The 21,147-nt window shown below is 41.5% G+C and overlaps 1 protein-coding gene across 1 annotated transcript in view; it reads right to left on the minus strand.

The window, feature by feature from the left end:
- Window positions 1-18,426: 18,426 nt before the first annotated feature.
- The window catches only part of LOC139288397 (collagen and calcium-binding EGF domain-containing protein 1-like), a 30,235-nt gene continuing 27,514 nt past the window's right edge, over window positions 18,427-21,147 (minus strand). Inside the window, exons 7-11 of the mRNA XM_070909680.1 lie at window positions 20,734-20,848; window positions 20,271-20,410; window positions 19,450-19,485; window positions 19,215-19,250; window positions 18,427-18,615 (exon numbers count right to left, since the gene is read on the minus strand). Of these exons, the coding sequence (XP_070765781.1) occupies window positions 18,427-18,615; window positions 19,215-19,250; window positions 19,450-19,485; window positions 20,271-20,410; window positions 20,734-20,848 (516 nt within the window). The remainder of the gene's footprint in view (window positions 18,616-19,214; window positions 19,251-19,449; window positions 19,486-20,270; window positions 20,411-20,733; window positions 20,849-21,147) is intronic.

Here is a 21,147-nt window from a genome sequence, read left to right on the forward strand (position 1 = left end):
CTGGTTATGCATGTACACGTGTAGCACTGAGGCTTTTGTGTGCCAAGCTTTATCTCCTTAATCAGTTCTCTTTGCCACCAGTTAATCATTTGTGCATGCCAGGGCTCAGACACATTGGATTCATTACACACGGTGGGAGAACAGAGGCAGGATGACGACACCCTGGCTGATAGTGCTGACTTAGCCGCTGGACAGTGGTGTAAATTACACAGCCACTGGCCTTCCTTTTTTACCAGTGGGAATAGATTTAATCGTGTGCATTGTGAAGCACTCCAACATCTGATCCCTCTGTGTCTCAACATGCTCTTTTGTGCGACACAGTAACTGACAAGGAGACAGATAAAAAGAAACGCAAAAGGGCTGACACATCTGGCCACTGGGCTTGTGTGTGTGTGTTTGCATGTATGCATATGAATGGGTTATTGTGTGTGACAGGGCCCATTTGTGCAGTTTCACAGCTTGTTTTCAACTTATCTACAGTGATGACTTATGGTAAAACATAAAGGAAACGTGAGAAAACAAACACACTTCCATGTGCTTACATATGCATGTATACATTATGCAAATCCAGGCCGATGCAGAAAAAAAGGGAAGAAGTACGTTAACAGCGCTGGTTGTTGTGTGCCGTGCTGGCATGTGTGATAAGTAAAGGCAGTAATCCAGCAGCTTGTTAGCTCGCTGGCCCTCACTCAGCAGGAGATTAAAGATGGTCATCATGATACGGGAATGTTAAAGAGACACGACAGAAAGCGCTGAAGGAACAGGCCACACCTGGCATACGTATATGTCGCAATGCTTGTCGGTGTGCGTGTGTATGTCCGCCGCTGTAGTTATGTGTAGAGGTGAGGATGCGTGTAAACTTTAGGCATGCGTGTGTGTGAGAATGATTGAGAGAGGAGTCTGGCTGTGTGCTGCCAATGGGTGTAACCTGGCTTAAATAAATTTTGATCCCTACAGGGCAGCACTGCTTGTCATCCACCCTTCTCTGGGATGTAAGCATCGCATAAACACCACAACAAAAATCTGGCTCTCCTCCCATCATCTCCTTCTTCCACCCTTTCTCCTTCACACGTTTACAGAAAGGCTCATCTTGTCTGTCCACAATCTGCATTCAAACAAGCATGCTTCATAACAAAAACTGAGAGCTAATGAGTGACATGGAAATCACATAATTGATACAATTGATAATGTAGTTTGGACTGATCTCATGTCACATGCGGCGACAGGACACAGCGTTCGCACAGTCTGCCCTCCGGTACCACATCAAATCAGGTGACAAATAGATCTGCCAACAGTCCCATTATCTTGCCTGTCAGGTGAGAAATGATTCTGATTTGATCTCGAGCCAGTTCTCAGCTTCCAAATGTAATTTATGAGCAATCATAATTGTAGCAGTTCCACAAAGATCTGCCTAAAACGTTACTGCTTGGCCTCAGGTGCACTGTGGCTTTATAATGTCGGACTGAGTGTCTTTGATGTTTGTGTGTTCTGCCAGTGATACTCCAAAATCATTCTGGATACTTCTAACATGTTACAAGCTTCCTTGTTGCCTTAAAACGCTACAGCAAGTTACCTAAACTCGGATATATAGTACTCAGATTTGTTCAAAGATCATTAGTGGACCGTCAGTTCAATCAGCAAATGCTTTCCAGTGATAGCAATCATTTCATTAGTGAAGTGGTTTTAGTATCAGCTGTTGTGTGATTTAATGTGTCAAATAAACACTAGACCTTTTGTTGCAAGGTAAGAGGCTGACGTCAGCAGAGAAGGTGGACGCTGTTGCAGCTGTAGATAGGAAGATAAGTAGATAAGACATTAGCACCAGTCTCTGTGAATATTAGGTCCGTCTCTAATTCACTTTAGTTTATTTCCTGTTTCGGTGCAAGCTCCTGGTCAGCTCTGGCAGACTTCAAGGTCCAACTGTGACCTGCAAATGTGCCCGGTCAACCAACAGAAGTAGCATTGTGTTGATGCATCTTGAGTTTGGAAATGGAGAAGTCACTCGTTTAAGGGCATGCCAGCACCCAGTTTTGCTCAATATTACATTACTAGACTACATACTGATTATTTACTATTGACATCGCTGCTGTGTGCGGGGCAGTTTCTTTAGACTGAAGACAAATGTGGCCCAGGGTTGCAAAACCTTAATCATTATATTGTCCACAAGTAAGTGTCAGTCTGTTTCATGTGATTCACCCTCTGCACGCTCACTCTCTGTCACGACACAGCCTGACCCATTGTGTAACAGGTCAACCAACAATGACACACCACATCCAAGTATAGGTAGGCATTATGCAACAATGTGTGAGTTACAGTGCCGGTGTCCTAAGTTGCAAGATTGATAGGGTTGTTGATCACTTCCATTCAGTGGATATTTCACTTGTCTCTGAAATTTTCATTTAAAATATCCAAAAATATCAGCAAGATTTTATGCCATTGAAGAAATTGTTTGATATTTTGAGTAATACGCTCATTTGCCTTCTTGCACAGAGTTAGATCAATACCACTTTCATGTCCGTACAGCACATATGAAGCAAAAAGCAGCATTCTGTTAGCTTAGCTTAGCACAACAACTGAAAACAGGGGGAGACAGCTACACTTTGTGTATTTTTTTGACAGATTCGACAAACGAGATATAACGTGTTAATTAGTGAGCTTTAGAGGTGCTGGTAGGTGGATTTTGTTACATTTGGACAGAGCCAGGCTAGCAGTGTTAAGCTAAGCTAACCAGCTGCTGGCGGTAGCTTCATATTTAGCACACAGACATGAGCGTGCAACACAAAATATCTAAAACATTTTCGATGTAAATCCATGCAGTGTGCATAAAGAGGGCAGCAAAGGAAGGGGAGGAAAGATGTTCACACATGGGTGTGGCACCAACGATGTCCAACGCCTCAGTTTCTTGTATGTGCACAAAGGCAAGTGAGTAAATGCGCAAGTATGCCACTTTGCATTCCAGTTCCCAGCGTGACTCATATGTATGCTTTCGAGCAATCAACCTAAATGCTTCAGACTTGCAAAGAGAGGTGGTGGTGGCTGCAACAAAAATTGGTTAAATACAGTATGATGATCCTCATGGAGACTAATGATTTGGCTAATATAGAAATGCACAATACTGTATGTTATAGGTGTCACTATTAAATAAATTACACAATATTAACACTGTACAAACTGTACAGAAGGAGCCACATGTAAGGCCAGTTTTGCAGATATGCTTTTTTGTTTTTCTCCAAATGAGCGTCATTAAGCTCCAGGCTCCACAGTGAGGACATAAACAATCTTGGAGACACTCCCAAGCAGATATGAATGAAAACTTTTTTCTGAATGACAGCAGCTGCTTGACAAAGAGTTGTCTCTGTCTGTCATTCAAGACCTTTTCTACTGACAAGGTGTTTTCTTTGGCAGTGGCGGGCTCCAAATTGTAGGGCAGAGGAAATATCTGACAGTACAGGCATGGGATCTGTTTGCCATTGGTGCATCATAGCTCCTTTGCTCAAATATAATGATAATAAGATGGTTTTATATGTGTTATCATAGATAGGTAGGGAACAGTTGGAGGACCCCTCCCCTTTGTATTGTGTTTACAAAGCAATAACTGGGAACGGTCGTAATTCTTAGAACGCCATTTGGAGGGACTTGTTTAGCTCCTACTTCAGAGTACGAACTCTCCCAGAACAAGAGGAACCTTGAGTGACATAAGTGTACATTAATTGGTCGAACACGAGCCAATGCAGCAACGGTAGCCTTAAAAAATTTACCAAAACACAGACAAATGGACCGACTGTGTCCTGGCTTTATTGAGTGTCTATGTGACGGGGGAAATACAACGCAATTTTGACTCGTCAAAGTGAAATATAAAAATCTTGTGTGTGACATTGCTATACCAACCTCCCGCCGGCTTACGGCACTTCAGCACCTATTTGCCGGTGCAAATGCAAACAGAAAAGAAGCCCTTGAAGGTATGACGTTCTTGGGAGAGCTCCCCAGTAGAAAGTTCTTCTCAGGGAGTCCCCAGAACTGTTTGGTCTGAAAAAATAATCTCATGTATGATTTTACACACCACATATTCAAGTTTCAAAGTAAGAATTGTTTCGCTGAACTACAGTGATCTGTTTGCTTCTCTTCTCTTTAGAGAAAACTTTGTGTAAACAGTGTTTCCTCGTTTTGTTTTCTTCAATGTGAACTCACCTGGCAGATACTGAATGTTTGCCACTCAGTAGGGAATGATCGTGGCAACAAAAACACATCTTTCATGGGCTTACCACCCATAAACAGCACCAGTTGTGTTTTGATGGAGCCACTGCGAATGGGACTGATCCCAGATCTTGCACTGTACTTTAAAATAAGTTACCATAACACACTTAGTTGAACAAGTCATGTTTATTTGCTGTGTTTATCAGATGACAAAAGTATAGCGTGAAAAGGCAGGCAATTTTGAAGATTCAAATCTGGAAAACACTGATTGAAAGTTGACTCAGCCTGACAGATGTGTGTCTCCAAACTGAATCAACAACTATTTGATGACATTTCAAACACAGCTGCTATGTTTTTCAGTTTGAAAATCAGATTCAAATACCCATGGCCACCCAAAGAGTGGTGTGAAAGAGATGAATATTTTGTACAGACATTCTGAAGTGTTGTCTGTCCCAAGCAAATGCCTGTTGAGCCTTGTCAGACCACAGTGAGAAAAGCCAAAATTATAAGCTGCTGTTGTGCAAAAGGACATCAATGAGTTACTTTTAATGAAAAATGAAAGCCATGGTTTCAGATTTGAGGATCCAGATTCTCATCCCAACCAACACACTGCTCCAGTGTACACCCTAATGTCACCAAACAGGACGTTTCCTGACCTCTGCTGCAACTTGATATCCCCTCCATGACTATCACAAATGGGAGAGGTGACACCCTTGTCAACATGCCTGACTTTGTGCCAAGAATGTAATCATAGCTCTGACTTCCAGCATACAGGAAGTCTTGCTGCAGCAACCCCTTCATAATCCAGAACTTTCCTCAGGGAAAAATGGTCACAAGTGGTTTCCAGAATTACAAGATATATGCACACCACATTAGCAAATTCACCCGTCAGTTATCTGGATCTGCACTATGGGATAGTTGTTCCTCCTAAATATGAGGTTCAACAATCATCTTTTTTTCAGGACCATGACATAGGCTGTCCAATGGAAGCTGAGTATGATTCCATGACAGTTGAAGAAGCATCTTTTTTAGGCAGTCTGTGTGTTGGTCCAGGCCACTTTGGTCCAAACTGAAATAACTCAAAACCTATTGGATATATTGCCATGGAATTTGGTACAGATATCTACAGTGCCCATCCAGAAGATAAATCTTAATGACCTAAGTGATCCCTGACGTTTCCTATAGCACCACTAGAAGGTCAAATCTTTCACTTATCCTGCTTATCCTCTGAAACATTTTAATGTCCACTGGGTGGATTGACACAAATCTTTGGGTCCCAAAAATGTATTGCTCCCAGACAATGTATCCAGGCATGTCCCTCTCTGGATGAATTGTATTGACTTTTGTGATCCTCTGACTTTTCCTCCTGTGCCATTGTCAGCAATTAGCAAATATTTTAATTTGTCCAATAGTTTATGACCAAAATGAATGGCAATCCCATCAGCCTCAGTTGTACTTTGTGTTATGTGCTCATGTGCAATTGTTAGCATGCTAACATGCTTAACTGAGATGCTCAACTTGGTAAACATACCAACTCTACATCAACATGATCAAAGTAGACACGGTGACCAGACATCCCGGTTTTGTCCCGGTTTCAAGCTGGGTGTCCCGAGTCCCGACAAATATCTGCAAAACACTAAAATGTTTCGGTTTTCAATATTCACTATCAAATCGTCCCAGTTTTCACCACACTTAAAATAGTAATTATAATATTATACTTGTTTTACTCAACACTGATTTGTCTGTATTTGTGTCAATCAATCAATGTGTCGTTGTCAAGGCTGTTGCTAGGCTATGAGTCATATGATGGTTGTGGCTCTTTCTGATAGAACCTGTCAGTATGCTAAGAGGTAGCTGTCATGACGAAGAAAAAGTCGGTCTTTTCCAAAAAGCTCCAGGAGGTTTACTCCTTCCTTCATAAAGTCCCTGGCTACAAAAACGCTCCGTTCATGGTGTTGAAAGGTGCGTTCGGTAGGTGTGCTAAGCGCTGAAATACTTGTCCCCCATCCTGATGAAAACGCCTATGGTGCATGCATAAGTGCATACATGTGTGTGCGCAAGAATGTGCAGTACACTTAAAGGTCCCGGTTAGGGGGTTTGGAAATATGGTCAACCTAGTTATACAGCTAGGGGCTCTAGCATGGCTGTACACTCTTGTGTGACACCAACCTCTTTGTCAATCCAGGGCCATTGTTCCACGATATACATGTGACATTTCAAATATGTGCCATCCATGACAGCTCAACAGTATTTCAAGGAGTCAGCCCATGCCATCAGGCTCAGCTTGACATCACTGCTTTTGCATGGCTAGATTCCTCAAAGGCAACATGGCCATTGAGGTCTCTTAGTAGGACTATAGGGGATAATCGGTCTCCCTCTATCCACATAACTTGCCTTGGAAACCTGGGTCCCAAAAATACTGCTAGAGGTTAGTTCCTCAAGAATATCTCAGCACAAGATATCAGCAAATTGGCTGCTTCTCTCCAAAAAGGTATCAGTATAATGTTCACCCTTCAACAAGCTGTTAACATCGCGGGTATGAGTGTATGATTCATAGTTATGCAACAGAGAAATGTGCGCACAATGAGGAATGTAACCTATATTACAGTAACCGAGGGTTGAGCTCAAAACATAAATATCATTGAGAGCAGTGCCAGGGTTAATTACATGCTTTCATGACCCAGCAGGCACTGCTCTGTTGTTGTCTTAACTATTATCAACAGGATAGGCATGCTCTCTCTGTGTGTGCTTTATTTTTATTGTGTATGTGTGAATCCATGTGTGAATAGAGAGAAAGAAAGAAAGAAACAACCTCTGTCATGTTGCTGTAGCAAAACCATCAACATCTAAATGACTGGAAGCATTGACTTCTTTTCATTCAGATTCTTTTTAGATCTAACTGCTGTGGAAATGCCCCTGTTCCCTTCGGATGAGTCCATCAACGAGACACGATGAAACACCACCACAGCCTTTTGATGTTGCCTGATTTCTGAGATAGACTGTAAATCAAAACTCCTTTTAAACTGTCTGTCAAACATTTTTGTAAGTGGAATGTTTCCTGCCTTTCTCCCCAGTCAGACTATACACCTGGTGATACACACATTAGCACCCATGCATGCATACTAGCACATATAGACGTTATGCATTCACTAAAGAAAATGTTTACCCCCGCACCTTCAACAGTTGATCACATGTTGGTGGTATTTAGGGGGTCCAGCGTATGTTCAAAAATGTTCAAATTTGGAGAAGGCCCCATATTCCCTCAAAATAAAAAGAATAGTCCACAGTTTGATTGTACAATGTTCTGACATTGACCTACATGGTTGTACTTAAATTACATGATATAGGCCTAAAATATGCCAAATACCCTTACACCAATTAAGTTGTATTGTACTTTTTCAATGAACAAGATTGAAAGGGGAGTACTGAAATAGCGTTGCAATTTCTTTAAGCATAAGATTGTATTCAAACAGCGTTAACAATAATATACATTAACAAACCACATTAACAAAATACGTAAAACTGGAACAACAGGAACATTGATAACAATCTCACACAAGATAAAGGATACCCACTGAGAGAGACTGCACAGCTGGTGCTACTGTGTATTATTAATGGGGAGCAATACATTAAAGCAGACTACATCACTGTCATAATGCAGTGACTGACTGCTCTCTAATACAATTCTATACCCCTCTTGTCCCCCATTGTACTTCCTGCTTAGTCGGATCAGCTTGGCCTCCAATTTCCTCCACTTGCTACGTCCTGGTAGGGGAGTCTCTGCCATCAACACTTTGTCAGCTGGTCCTTCAGGTGCCGGATGAAGAGCCAGAGCAAAGGGTGACGAACTTGGACCACATCATTCAGTATCCTCTGATACACTAAGCTGACAATGCCTTGAGTCTGATGAGGTGGCACTGAAGGGTGTGTGGGTGTGACCTCATGACTGCAACCATGACCTCTGAGACCCTGTAATACTACTGGAGGGCTGAGGGAACATAGGGTGAGGGAACATAGACACGCTCCCGAGTTCAGTTGTCCCAGCTGGAAGTTCATAAAGTGTTGTGTTTTTCTTTTTTAAGATCAGAAAGACTTGTTTCTTTAAAGCCATTTTTGTTTTCTTAGTCAGTGGAACAGTGTTTATTAAGCTTGGGAGCCTGATCTTACTGTATATGAAAACACAAGCCGCTATATATACACAGGTATATGTACATATTTTGATATATGAATAGTGTAAAATGACAGAAATTAAAAATGGGTAGTGTATTTTCCATTTTGGGTCCCACATTAGTTTTCTGTCAAGTTTAGCCTGTTGCTCAATTTACCAACAGAACAGAGACATAATAGTCCATTACACAGTACAATATGTGAGCATACACTAGGTGCAGATGCTCCTCCTGCACCTGTACATTCCTATCAAATTCACATATGTTTAGACTGCTGCTGAACCAAATCTAAACATCCATTTAGTATTCTTATTAGCCGGTCATGGGGAAAGCTTTGTTGGCTTTTACACATTTGGTTTTCTTCCCATTCTCAGATTGTGAAATAATAAGAGTAAAACAACTTTCCAGTGCTTACAGATATAAAGAGAAAGTAGAAGTGTTGATAATAATTTAACAGTGCCTGACATGTAACTGGATACTATTTGGGAACTTGGTAGGTTGGTGGTGGTTTTCAGATTGGGGTGTTCACCGACATGCTGTTAGTTATGTCCTATAACTGACTTTTCCTCTAGCAACACTAGCAGGTTAAATGTTTCACTTATTCTGTGAAATATTTTAATATCCACTGGATGGATTGGCACAAATTTTTGGGGCCAAAAAATTAATTGTTGTGATTGCTGTTATTTTAGTTTAACATCTAGTGCATTGGTGTTTCCTACTCTATATTTGTTGAGACAGAAAATATTTGTATTTATTGAGAGAAAACAGGAGGTGGGAATGTGTTTGTTGCCATTAAATTGTGTTGTACAATTACCTGTTAATATAATTAAGTGAAACAGCATGACAGCACTGCTGAGCACCATTTGTTGTTGTCAAATTCACATTATCCCTTTTTTGTAAAAGGGAGGAATACAATCATAGAAAGAGGAAATTCAAGCCCCTGGTGTCCAGGCCAGAAGTTAATTTATTGTAAATCTGTGAACGCCTGCTGCTGGATGAATAACAAATAGTAATGGTTCAAAAAAGGGCACGAGACTCCAGTTTCCATGCCACTCTCCAGCCAGTTCCACACAGCTGCTGTCTAAGCAAGACCTTTGTTATGGTGGGAGTCATTTCGTAATGCTACTGGTGTCTGCACATTGGTTGCCAAGCTCTAATTGAATTATCAGCCTGTTTTCCAAAGCAGGCCACTTGGAAATTCCACTATCATAGATACTACTATCATGCCAGAAAACTCAGTATGCTTGGGCCAAAAGCAACAGTTTGTGTGTGTGTGTGTGTGTGTGTGTGTGTGTGTGTGTGTGTGTCTATTTCTCTGCTCCAGTGTGAGCAGAATGAGTGTGCTGTGCATATATCAACCTTGACAATCAAAGTGATTTGTACTGAGATTAAACAAACACAAGGGTTAAACCTGGAAGCTCCAGGTGTCTTAAACAGCTCTATTGCCCACATGAGCACCTTTGGTTGATTTAGTGGTTCGTTGGCATGCCATCACAGCTACCCAGCTGTGGTTTGGCCCCAAAATATCAACAAGTCCTCAGTTTCACACAACAGGTAAGCGGAAAGCAGACGTCGGAGATTAACTGCCATTGCAAAGCCAATCACTGTTGACAGGAGATGTTACAACTTGCATTTGTTTTGAAGAATGTGAAGACTGTAGGAACACACGTCATTATGGCAATATTATTATTTTCTTTAATCATAAAACAAGCTCATGTAAAATGCTGCCATTATGTTGCTGACAGGAAAATGATTGGCAGGGTTACGTGCAAAGAGTGACTGCTGTGAGAACGGGGAACTGATTAATTTGAAACACCGGTGATATTGTGAAATAGGCTCATGGATGTTATGATGACTTGAAGCGGAAAGTGTTCATGTTGTGACTAATTTACCAAATACTGACATTTGTATATTACACAGAGCAAAAGGGAAATGTATTTCTGCATCTATGAAATACAGGTAAAGACCTCATAGGACACTTGAATTCAGTGACCTTCTCTCCATCCTAGAGGCCACCAGTTATTTACAATACCTAAGGTACTACTCAAAGTTAAAGTCTTCAATGTTGCAGGTAATAATAAGCTAATGCTAAAGGTGAAATAGCTTTACAACCACAACACCAGACACTTAGTCATCTTTGCTGTAGATTGAATGTCTGAAACTTTTTGGCTATAAAGCAACATAAGCATTAATGTGGAGTTTTGTTTCTGGCAAACTGATGAATGTCCAATATTCACTCTGCTTTTCTGTTTTTGGTCTCCACCGGCTCCTGAGGGAAATATCTGGCTTAAGCTGCTAAATGCTCCACATATGTACTGAAGTTTTTTTTTTTTTTGTGCCAGATTTCCACTAAGTCGAGGTACTGGCTGCATTTACTAACACTTCCAGGGTTGGAGGTTTTATTTCCTGTGTTGCTAATCACTGTGCAGAGATTCGCCTCTTGTGGTAAGATGCTCCAAATAGTCAGTTGGAGACATACGTATATGTTTATGTCTGTCATTGAGAATTTACATGCCTCTAAGCATGTAAAAAGAAAAAAGCTAGTTGTAAGTGCCGCTGCCACAGGCCAGGTGAGGAGGTCGGTAGGTCTAAAAAGATGAAGCTGTTGTCCTCACGCAAGGCAACTCTGCAACGAGGCAACGCTCTTTTTTTTTCCCCCTAAAAAAACAAGAGAACTGTGGACTCGCTCATCCGGTTTTTCACAATCTTGGCTCTGCTGCGTGCATGCGAACAGCTTGTAAATGACAGAGGAAGCCAAGGTGTATAGAGACCAAGTGCCTCAGGCCAGGGGAGTTTACACAGCGTGTTGCCATTAATCCACCCTCTCAGATTTTTCTCTTCAATTCTGCCATAACAATGCCAATCAAGTGCAACTCTCCTGTGAAGCTAAGTAAAAGCGTTTGGCAACTCTCTGATATGCATTCTTGACAGATGTGATATTGTGTCTACGTAAAGTCCGCCAAGAGGCACGACTGAGGAGAATCAAACCATGCGTGTGTCGTTAGCATGGCAAATAAATCTGTGAGAAAATGTGGAAATCCAGTGCTCTTGCACTCCATATTAATTGTTTACATTAAACCATTTTTTGTGTTTTAACCATTTGTTGCCTACACTGAGCTTCTCTGAGCTTGCATGGGTGCATCATAGGGATCTGCACAGAAAAAAATTCTCAAACACACTAGGACCAATTACGGTGAGCATACAACTTCCTCTGAAAGAAAATGTCAGGTTAACCACTGTTGTAATGTCAGGTCTTGATTGAGGGATCAGTGCTTCTGAAAGAGCCTCATGCAGTGGCTCCTTAAACAGACACCTTTAGGACAACAGATGATACATACTGTTCATGGGATTGGTGGCGTGTTTTTGACACAGCTAATAAGTCCATTACTCATCAGACAAGCTCCGATTCTCAGGCCTCTTAGCAGCTTCATTATGAACAGAATGACAGAAGTCGGCCTACAATCGGAAGAGGGTGTGCCCAGAGACAAGGACTGGAAGAGGAACAAGCTTCAGAGAGTAAACTAGGGTGCTTAGCACTCAGCCTCAGGCACGTAACTCAGATTTAAGAATGAGTTAGCGTGTCAAGATAGCGTGTCTTGCAGCAGACCACGCCTGCACCTGTCAGGTGTTCTGTGGCATGCCTGTGTTTCGTGCGGGAGATCATATGTACGTGCATGGCTGCACGTTAGATAGTAGGACATGTCTATATGCGTGTGGGCTCCCTCTTCTTGTTGCACGCAGCTGCATACCCTAGCGATGATGGACACCTGTAATTTACCCTTAACGCCTTCAATGGCTACGGATCCCTGGAAACATCTAAATATTTTTCAGGAACTGCAGCGGTTCAGCTGCTGGGCCATGGCAACTTCCTAGCCCTTTTTCTGACACATTCAATCTGATTATATAAACTGTAAGATTTCTGTGTCACTTGTAACTGTTCCAATTACCTGACCGAGGCTGTTCCAACCTGTGTTGTGAGTGAGCAATGTTCACAATTTTCACATTACATAATCCACATATATAGCAGAAATCCATCCTGTAGGTAACATCTGCAGGTAACTTCAGGTGACCCCTGACATGTAGGTAATGAATACTCTTCACATGCCTCCTGCTGAAAAATCTACTTCCTGTCAAACTGAAACCTCAAATGACAACAGGTACATATCATCACATTATAAAGTTGTTATAGCTAACACATCCAGCAACATTAGCCTTCATTTGGAGCGGTTTGCCTGATGAATGCACTCTATATTCACTCTTCTTGTAGCTCTTTAGTCGCTAAATGCTCCACTATGCTCACCAGTTATTTGCTAGCTAGTTGCTAGTTGTCCCTCTGCCATTTGGTGCTGGGTAGGTTGCAAACAGTACTGTGGGTTTATCAGAGCTTTTTTGCTGAAAACATCTGCTGAGACTGAATCAAAATAGTAAAAAAAAAAAAAAAAAAAGGCAAAGCAAAACAATGAGCTTAAAGACGCTGTAAAGCTCTGTAAAGCTGAGAGAAACTTCAGAGTTGGGTGATAATTTGCTGTGGGTTTGTTACTATGAGCGACCCCTTTTGCATTACACATAGTCATTTGAGCCATTGTGAATATAAAAATACTGACTAGTGCAGCTTTAAAGTTTGCACTCCATGCTATCATACCAGAGGGCTTTAAAGAAATGATAGAGGTGAAAGATGTTACATAGGCGCACTCACTTGCTGCTGTTTGTATTTCACTCTTTTAGGTTTTGTCCTGCCCATGGATGAGATTTTCTGCCGGTCTCCATAGCCAGCACCTGAATGTTATCATTGACATGTGTACGTGCCTCTTCTTTCTGTCACTAGGTGGTTCCTTCATGGGTTTCAAAGACGAGATGAATGATAAAGTTGCAGCTATGTTGACCTGCTTCTGGAGACTGCATTCATTCTGAAAACTATTTTTATACTTCTGTGAAGGGAGCTTACTTATGCTGCTTTCAGGGTGGATATGCTGTTTTTTTTCTGTCCTCTATGAAACTGTGGGGAAAAGTTCTTCTCCTTCTCATGGGATGAATGCTGTGTCCATATTATTTCATGGCAAAAATGAAGCAATAACTGCAGGGAGGTTTCAGGAAGCCCACACACAAATAATACCATAAAAGTCCCTGGTGTCATTGTGAGAATTTAGATTAGGATCGAGTACTTTCTGGGTGGAATGAAGAGAATGAAGAGTCAGTTAGAGGACACTACCAAATGAAGAATAAAGAAGAAGAATAATGTTTGTGATATGTGTTTGGATTACCAGGGTTTTTTCCCCCAGAGGCTGATGGTCCTGGTTGTCCCCTGACCTCTGTTTTCCTTACAGAACCACATCAGATACTTGGCCTCCAGAAGCTGATGTGCCCTGCGAATTTCTTAATCATTGGATGTATTGATGCCTGCTTCATTAGCCATCAGTACCATCATCATAAGAGTGGTTATTTACTGACACATCATTTCTGGCGTAGTACAGACACATCAGTGTATGCAACTTACACACTATTCACATTACCATTAACATTTAACTAAGCATATCACATTTTTAAGATTTCTTTTTTTATATATCATTATTTTGGGGGTATTTTGATGCCTTTATTTGTTAATTGACAGTTGAGAGACAACAGGAAATGAGGGAAGACCTGCAACAAAGGTTCCTGGTCTGATGCAAACCGGGGACGTTGTGGTTTATGGTGGTCACCTCAGCCCCATTGGGCACCTTACATTTTTAAATGCATGTTTCCTACCTTCAACGCTGAGAGTGTGAGGCTTGTGACAGGTAATCATTGCTTTGGGATGATTTGAAAATGATTATTATTTTTATTATTATTATTTTTCAGTTTCCAGTTTCTGCATGTTGATTTTGTATTGTACTGTATTGACCAGAAGGCAATGATGATGATGATGATGATGATGCCTGGAATGTATGAAATCAATTCCCAAATGGTATACATTGGAAAAATGGTGTTCTCTTTTCATAGCAATTGGGGGCAGTGAGTTGGAGAGCCTTTCTGACCTGTTGAACACTGAATAATGTACCACTTCTGATTGTGACCTCTGACCCTCCCCTGAAGGCAGCCAAGATGTCCAAATGCAGATTAACAGAAGAGAACATAATAACTGCATTAATAGACCTGAATATACACTCAACCGCACACATGTCCAAGAACACACACACACACACTAACAGACATGCACACAGGCCACTCTTACAAGCTCCTTCACACACGTAAACACACGCAGGAGCCCAGACTGTTTGAAGTGACAGCCCTGTCGTGCATGACATGTATTTATGAATGCTATAGTGCGCCAGGACGGAAATTCCCCTCATACTAGGAAACATCTGGCCAAATTTTATCTGTTGTATCTTTATTCTCATCTAAAGATGCCAGCAAATAACTGAGTTTGGCATCCCAACATTATAAAAATACTTATGTTATGTCATAGTCAGTGATATGATTGTAGAAAGAGTTTTAAAAAGAGATACAGTATATATTTTTAGAAAACCTGTGATCTTAAAGGGGTATCATCAGTGATGCCAATAAAAAATATATTTTTCCTCAATGTTATGTTGACAATTCTGAATTATGATAGGAGTTGTAAATGTAAGATATTAAAATGTATAAAATGTATTATAAGATAAATCAATGTCAGCTTTTGATCCTATTGCCGATCTCATTATGAAGGAGCTGACAGATCTATTGTTGCTGGTGGTATGTGAACTTTTTGCTTCGACGTGCACTCTGTAGACCTCGTCTCTGCTGTCCCCTACAGGCGGAGAGGAAAGCCTCCAATTGCATGACAAGTGGTGAAGGAAATGAGATAATCTCTCTCACTCTCCTGCCTTTCTCTCACTGACATGCTTCTTAAATTGTTTCATCTTGTTTTTCCTGATACTGGTTGCTCCGGCAACGACTGTACTGTGAGCAGTGACCGCACGGCAGGGGGCGGAGCTGTTGGGTGAGAAGCCTGTCAAGTAAAACACACACACACACACACACACACACACACACACACACTGATGTGGATGTAAGGATAAATATATAAATGCATAAATTAGATATGATGCACACAAACCTACATTAAAAAAATACACATGACCAATAAAGGCTACTGTATCTATCTGTACCAAGGCTACTTTTATTGGTACAAAGACACACACGCAGCTGTGATAGACACTCACAATCTTTCTCACACAGAAGCACAGCAGAATTTGCCGAGATCCCTTCATCAGGATCAAAGCGCATCAAATGCAGCAAAAGGCCAGACAGTGTGAACTCCACCACAGCAGATCAAACAACACCCTGTGTGTCAGTTTTCAACCATGTCTTGGTGGTGGGTACGAGCCCAGGCAGGCCCCCTCTTGACAGCCTGTGGTCTTTAATGATCCCTCCAGCTGTTTATACCCAGGCATTTGACCTCTAACCTCCGATACTTACACCTCTCATAATGACACCCAGCCACGCTACAGTTCAACAGTGGGGACCGAGGATAATGAGTGGGGGCATGTGGCTCGCACATAAATGCTAAGATGATTTACTTGTTTTCCATAACCTGCATGTTTGGGAAACTATGAATATTTTTGGGTGGTAATTATGTGAGGATGTAAAAACTGTGAAAACATTGGTTGTCTCACCTGGTTGGTATTCAGAGCAATATTCAGGGGATTCTCTGTGATTTAGAACCCTCTGCTGGTGGAGAGGCTTCACTTCAGGTAGCAGGAGGGCAGATTAACTTGTTATTTAGTAGCAGAAATACAGAGTGGTGAAAATGTTTTGCTTTTTTAAACCATTATTTGTCCAAAGTTTACTGAGCATCAGCAGCGCCACTGGAGCAGATTGGGTTGTAAATCCCTGTAATCCCTTTTGGGATTTGAATTGATGACCTTTAGTCTCTTGGGATCTGTTACCCTTATGGCTTTCATGGTTTAAACTATTGCAAATAATCACTGTTTTATAGTAGTGAACTGCACTGCATTTCCAACAGATCATTTAGGGCTATCGTTGCTAAAGCAGCATTCACATCATATTGTATCAAAAAAACATCACATCAGCCCCTTAGTTGTAATTACGAGTAGGAGATATTAGAAATTTCTGATGGCTATTTGATGTCTCCAGCTAAGTTGAATGAAGTGTCAACAGACTGGTGCCAAAATGACTGCAATGTGTAGTGGGCAGTGCAGAGTTACATGAGAAGATTGATACCACTCTTATGTACGTTAAATAAGCTGGAGCTAGGAGACAGTTAGCTTAGCATAGCATAAAGACTGGAAAGAGGGGAAACAGCTAGTCTGGCTCTGTCCAAAGTCAACAAAATGAGCCTACCAACTCCTGTAAAGCTTACTAATTTACACGTTTTATCTGTCAGATATATCTTGTTTGTTGAATTTGCAAAAAACACTGTTTAACTGTTTCCCCGTTTCCAGTCGTTCCATGCTAAGCTCTCAGCGAGAAAGCAAATAATCATATTTCCCAAAATGTTGAACCTTACCTTTAATTGGTTCATTTATGGCTCCATCTTCTTTATTTTATAGGGTTTTTTTGCTCACAAACTAAAACTGAGCTGCATGACACAAGATAATACTGAACTTTTTTGATTCACTCACTTTGCCATGCTTTGCCACAATATGTATGTTTATTACTTCTTTGGAATTTGATGATCCATTAACAAAAAGTAAACATTAAAAAGGTTCAAATCTAGATTTAGACAAACCTTTGTTACCAGCTGCGACAGTGTGTGGCTGGTACCGTTTTCACCTTGTGTGTCTGTTTGTGTGTGTCATCATGGCAAAATGTGGTCCAGGAGACACCTACTGTCGCGGGAACTACCACAGAAGCTATTTTGAGTACTTTGCCAAGTGTTTATATGTCTGTCTGTCTGTCTGACAGACACAACTGTGCAAGATGCAGTCACGAAAAAGCAAGGAGAGGGAGGGGCCCCCCCACTTTCCCAAGCCGTGGATCACTGTATCCCAGTATGTTAGTATTTGGGTGTGGTCCGAACGTCAACATGTTGATGGGTGCTGTGATCCCATGCTCTAGTTGGCAGCTGCTTCACAGTAAAACGCTTTCAAGCAGCCTTCCTTCTTCATGTTTCTTGGTTCTGGTCTGGTCTGCCAAGTGAAAGTATGAGAATATGTGTTACCCTCGTCCCCATGAAACTGTTCCCTTCAGGCCATTTCTCTGATTAAGAATATGTTCACAGTCAACTTGCCTGATAATATATGGATTATATAAAAAAGTGATCCTCTGCCTCCCTGGACCTTTCCCAATGCATAAATCCATTTTATCCTTTTAATTTAAATGTTTGATTGTCTACAATCTTCCGGTGTAATATTTAATACTGCATGTTATTTCTAAGCAGCAGGTCCTACTTATTCAAAATGTCTCTTTTTAATTATATCTAGATGAACATATTGCAGCAGCAAGTTTTATAATACTTGAACTTGAGTTGTTTAATTGTACAATTACAAAAATACATCAGGCATTACTGTTTTTGTCCAACAGTACAGGATTGGGATTGTAATACTCATGAATCTCATGAATTGGTTTGTGAACATGCCCCAGAGAGCTCACACTTGAGGGCTGGATACTGCAGACAGGTGCAGGGGAGGCTCACAGTGCGGGTCCTGGGTCTTTGTGCCAACGCGGCCTGCAGGCAAACTGTCAGTGGCAGCAGAGCTTCCACGGACAGACTCAGGAACGGGAAGCGATGTAGACGATAAAGTTCATCGTTTGAAGTGGTTCAGCTCAGAGACACAAAGGCACACACTGGGTCTTTCTCACTCCATGTCCTGCACACACACACATCCCTCTCTCACACCACAGCGTGTGGAAGGCAGCCAGACAGTGCTCACAGTGGTTAAGAGAGTCTGTGGTCCAATTTATATATACAGTTTATATAATCCTCGTATCTCTCCGTTTTACTGTCTGTGGCAGTGTTGAGGAATTATGTACATGTTGGCAGTTTGACCACCAGCATCCTTTATCAAGAAAGAAAAAAGGTTTGCTGGGTTTTTTTTTTGCTGGGTTTGAGTGAGAGTTTTAGTTAGTGTGAGTGGGATGTCAAAGGTCAGGTATTGAGCATGAGATCTCCTTGTCCAGATCCCCACTCCACAAAATCCACTTCCCCACTGGAATGAGGGGGACTGTCCAGAGAGATGCCCCGCCGCTCCCCAAACACCTTCTCCTGCAGCTCAATGATGTCGTTGCGGATATCAGCCATCATTAGCAAAAGGAAGTCGAAGGAGCCGGGTGGTCCCTGGGGACAGAGGACACATTGAGGAATTGATTAAGATGCCCTGCGTGTCATTTTTCACTGGGTTTGGTCAATCAGTAAATTGGGTTTCCTTCTGGGAGGTGTGAGGCACAATAGACCCTCTTCACAGCAGAAAAAAAGGTATATTACACTGATACAAAATAACACAAAATACATATTGTATATGAAAGCTGCAGTCGCTCATTGATTACACTAACTACCACATCCACTTCAAATATGAAAATACAATGAGATGACAGCTATTGATGCAGGAAAGAAAACCTGGCCACTATGGCAACAAAGGATAAAAGTTAAATTAAAATCCAATAATTAAAACATAGTTACATTACAGATACAGAGCAGTTTTTGGTTGTTATGGTAACTATAAATGGATTTACAAATGCAAGTTGTAGATTACAAATGACAAATTCACAGACAAAGCTTCAAATGCCGCTTTAGTTTAATTCTAATCCTAGATGTAATCTAAAATAAATTAAGGAATTAGCATTTGGAAAAATGGGACTGTAGCATTTTCAGGGCATGTTTGTGAGTAGATTCATGCAGAAGTTTTACAAATGTGGTTTAAGTGTGAATTAACTTACAGGCGGACCTCTGGGACCTGGAGCTCCTCTGTCACCCTGCAGATGAATAACAGCACCAGTTAACCCAATTTCAACAGACACAGCTTTGTTCTGTATAGCAAGTAACGACTCGCTGAATTGCAATGTAGACACTAGATGGCAACAGTGCAGCTCCACACATGAATCCTGCACACAGACATACACAAGACAAGAATTCAAGGCACAATTGAGGAAAATAAGGATATGTAATAATGACCTTCAGTCCGTCTCTTCCTGATGCCCCAGTGGGTCCCTGGATGAGTGAGAAGACACAGGTATGAGAAGGTTTGTCAAGCTAATAATATGAGAAGAATATGAGGAGGCATTCATGGACACACTTTTTGTTCGGTAAACACATTCATTCATGTTGTTGCAACTGCAGAGAAGCAGGTTTCCTTTTAATTGGAGCAACAGTGTCCTGCTTAAGCAGACTTTTGACAAGTCACAGCAGGAAAAGCGCAGGTATAATTAATAACATTCATAATGCAGTGCACACAGGTGTGACGGATACAGGGCCCAGGTGTTGTGTAGGCTGCCTCACTGTCATGACTTCCTGGGACACTTCAGTGTAACAGAGCCATAGTTAATGACATTAGCTACAGCTTTCATGAAATGGGAAGTCTATTTAGAACCAGAGATGACAGGAAGTTGTAGCAGCTCTGAAGTTAAATCTTGAATATGTGACCAGGTTTGGCAGTTTTGATCAGAAATTAGCAAAACTCTGCACAAAACTCCACCATACAGTTTTAACCATCAGTTCCTCCCTTCTTCATAAGAGCTGAATTTGGGGAGTGATGAGTGACTGTGCCATCTCATGTTCGATATGTACTTGGTTGCTCACATAAAATCAGTGGTACCAAACCCACATTAGTATGACTCCGGCTGACACGTTGAAGACGTGACCTCCAGGTTTTGAGACCCAACTCTGATGTCCTGAAGTCGAGGCTCCAGTGGGAACAACACTGAAAAGCTTCTGAGTTCAAAACAGATGTGATAACCCCTACATTAAGGAATAGTTGGGTTTTGTTTTGTTTTTACCACTGGCCCCCTGCGGCCTCTTTTGATGTGCTTCAGGTCGGGCTCTGGACCCATGGGTCCCATGTCTCCCCGTGGACCCCGAGGGCCAGGTGGGCCCCTCTCTCCTGGGTCCCCTCTCTCTCCCGGTTCTCCTGGGTGTCCTGGTGAGGACAGATGATAGAGAGGACTATTTATAATTGGATAGTATTTAGCATCAGTGACAATCTGCAATATCACAACAGGAAACAAAGCAAAACATTTACTTCATTCCGCAAAGAGGTCATTTAAAACCCTGGTCACCTTAAAGCTTTGGTTTTAGAAATAATTTGATGTCCAAAATTACGCTTAAAGGTGACACGTACCCCACACTTTCCTGCTTATGTACATTTTTCTACATTACATTCCTCTTTACCCTATTTCTTTTTGTTATTCTAACAACTTTAAGCAAAACACTTTTCCAATCTTATAGTTATATCTACATTACCTGGGACCCCAGGAGCTCCTGGAGGGCCGGGTAGACCAGCATGACAAGTGCTGTCAGGACTTTTTCCCACCCTCCCCAGAGATGGCTTGTCACTGCTGTTAGCCAGGCCAGGCACCTACAAACACCCAGAGGAAAGACTAAGTAGGATGAATTGAGGAAAGCAAAGTCTGGAGTGTTGATCCCCACATTTTTTTTTTCATGTTTTTCAGTCTGCTACATGCCGACCGTGTTGACACATTGGCTGTAGTAAGTTTAGGAATCAATCAATGAGTGTTATCAATCATATAAAATATGAATATATAAAAATAATTCTAAGTACATTCAAATACTATGGTTACCAAAGAGTACCAAAACTACTGGTGAATACTTTTTAGTTTTAAGTGGACTCTCTAGCCTCTTTACAGTAGACGTGTT

Source organism: Enoplosus armatus, chromosome 1, assembly GCF_043641665.1.
Source record: "Enoplosus armatus isolate fEnoArm2 chromosome 1, fEnoArm2.hap1, whole genome shotgun sequence".
Lineage (NCBI taxonomy): Eukaryota > Metazoa > Chordata > Actinopteri > Centrarchiformes > Enoplosidae > Enoplosus > Enoplosus armatus.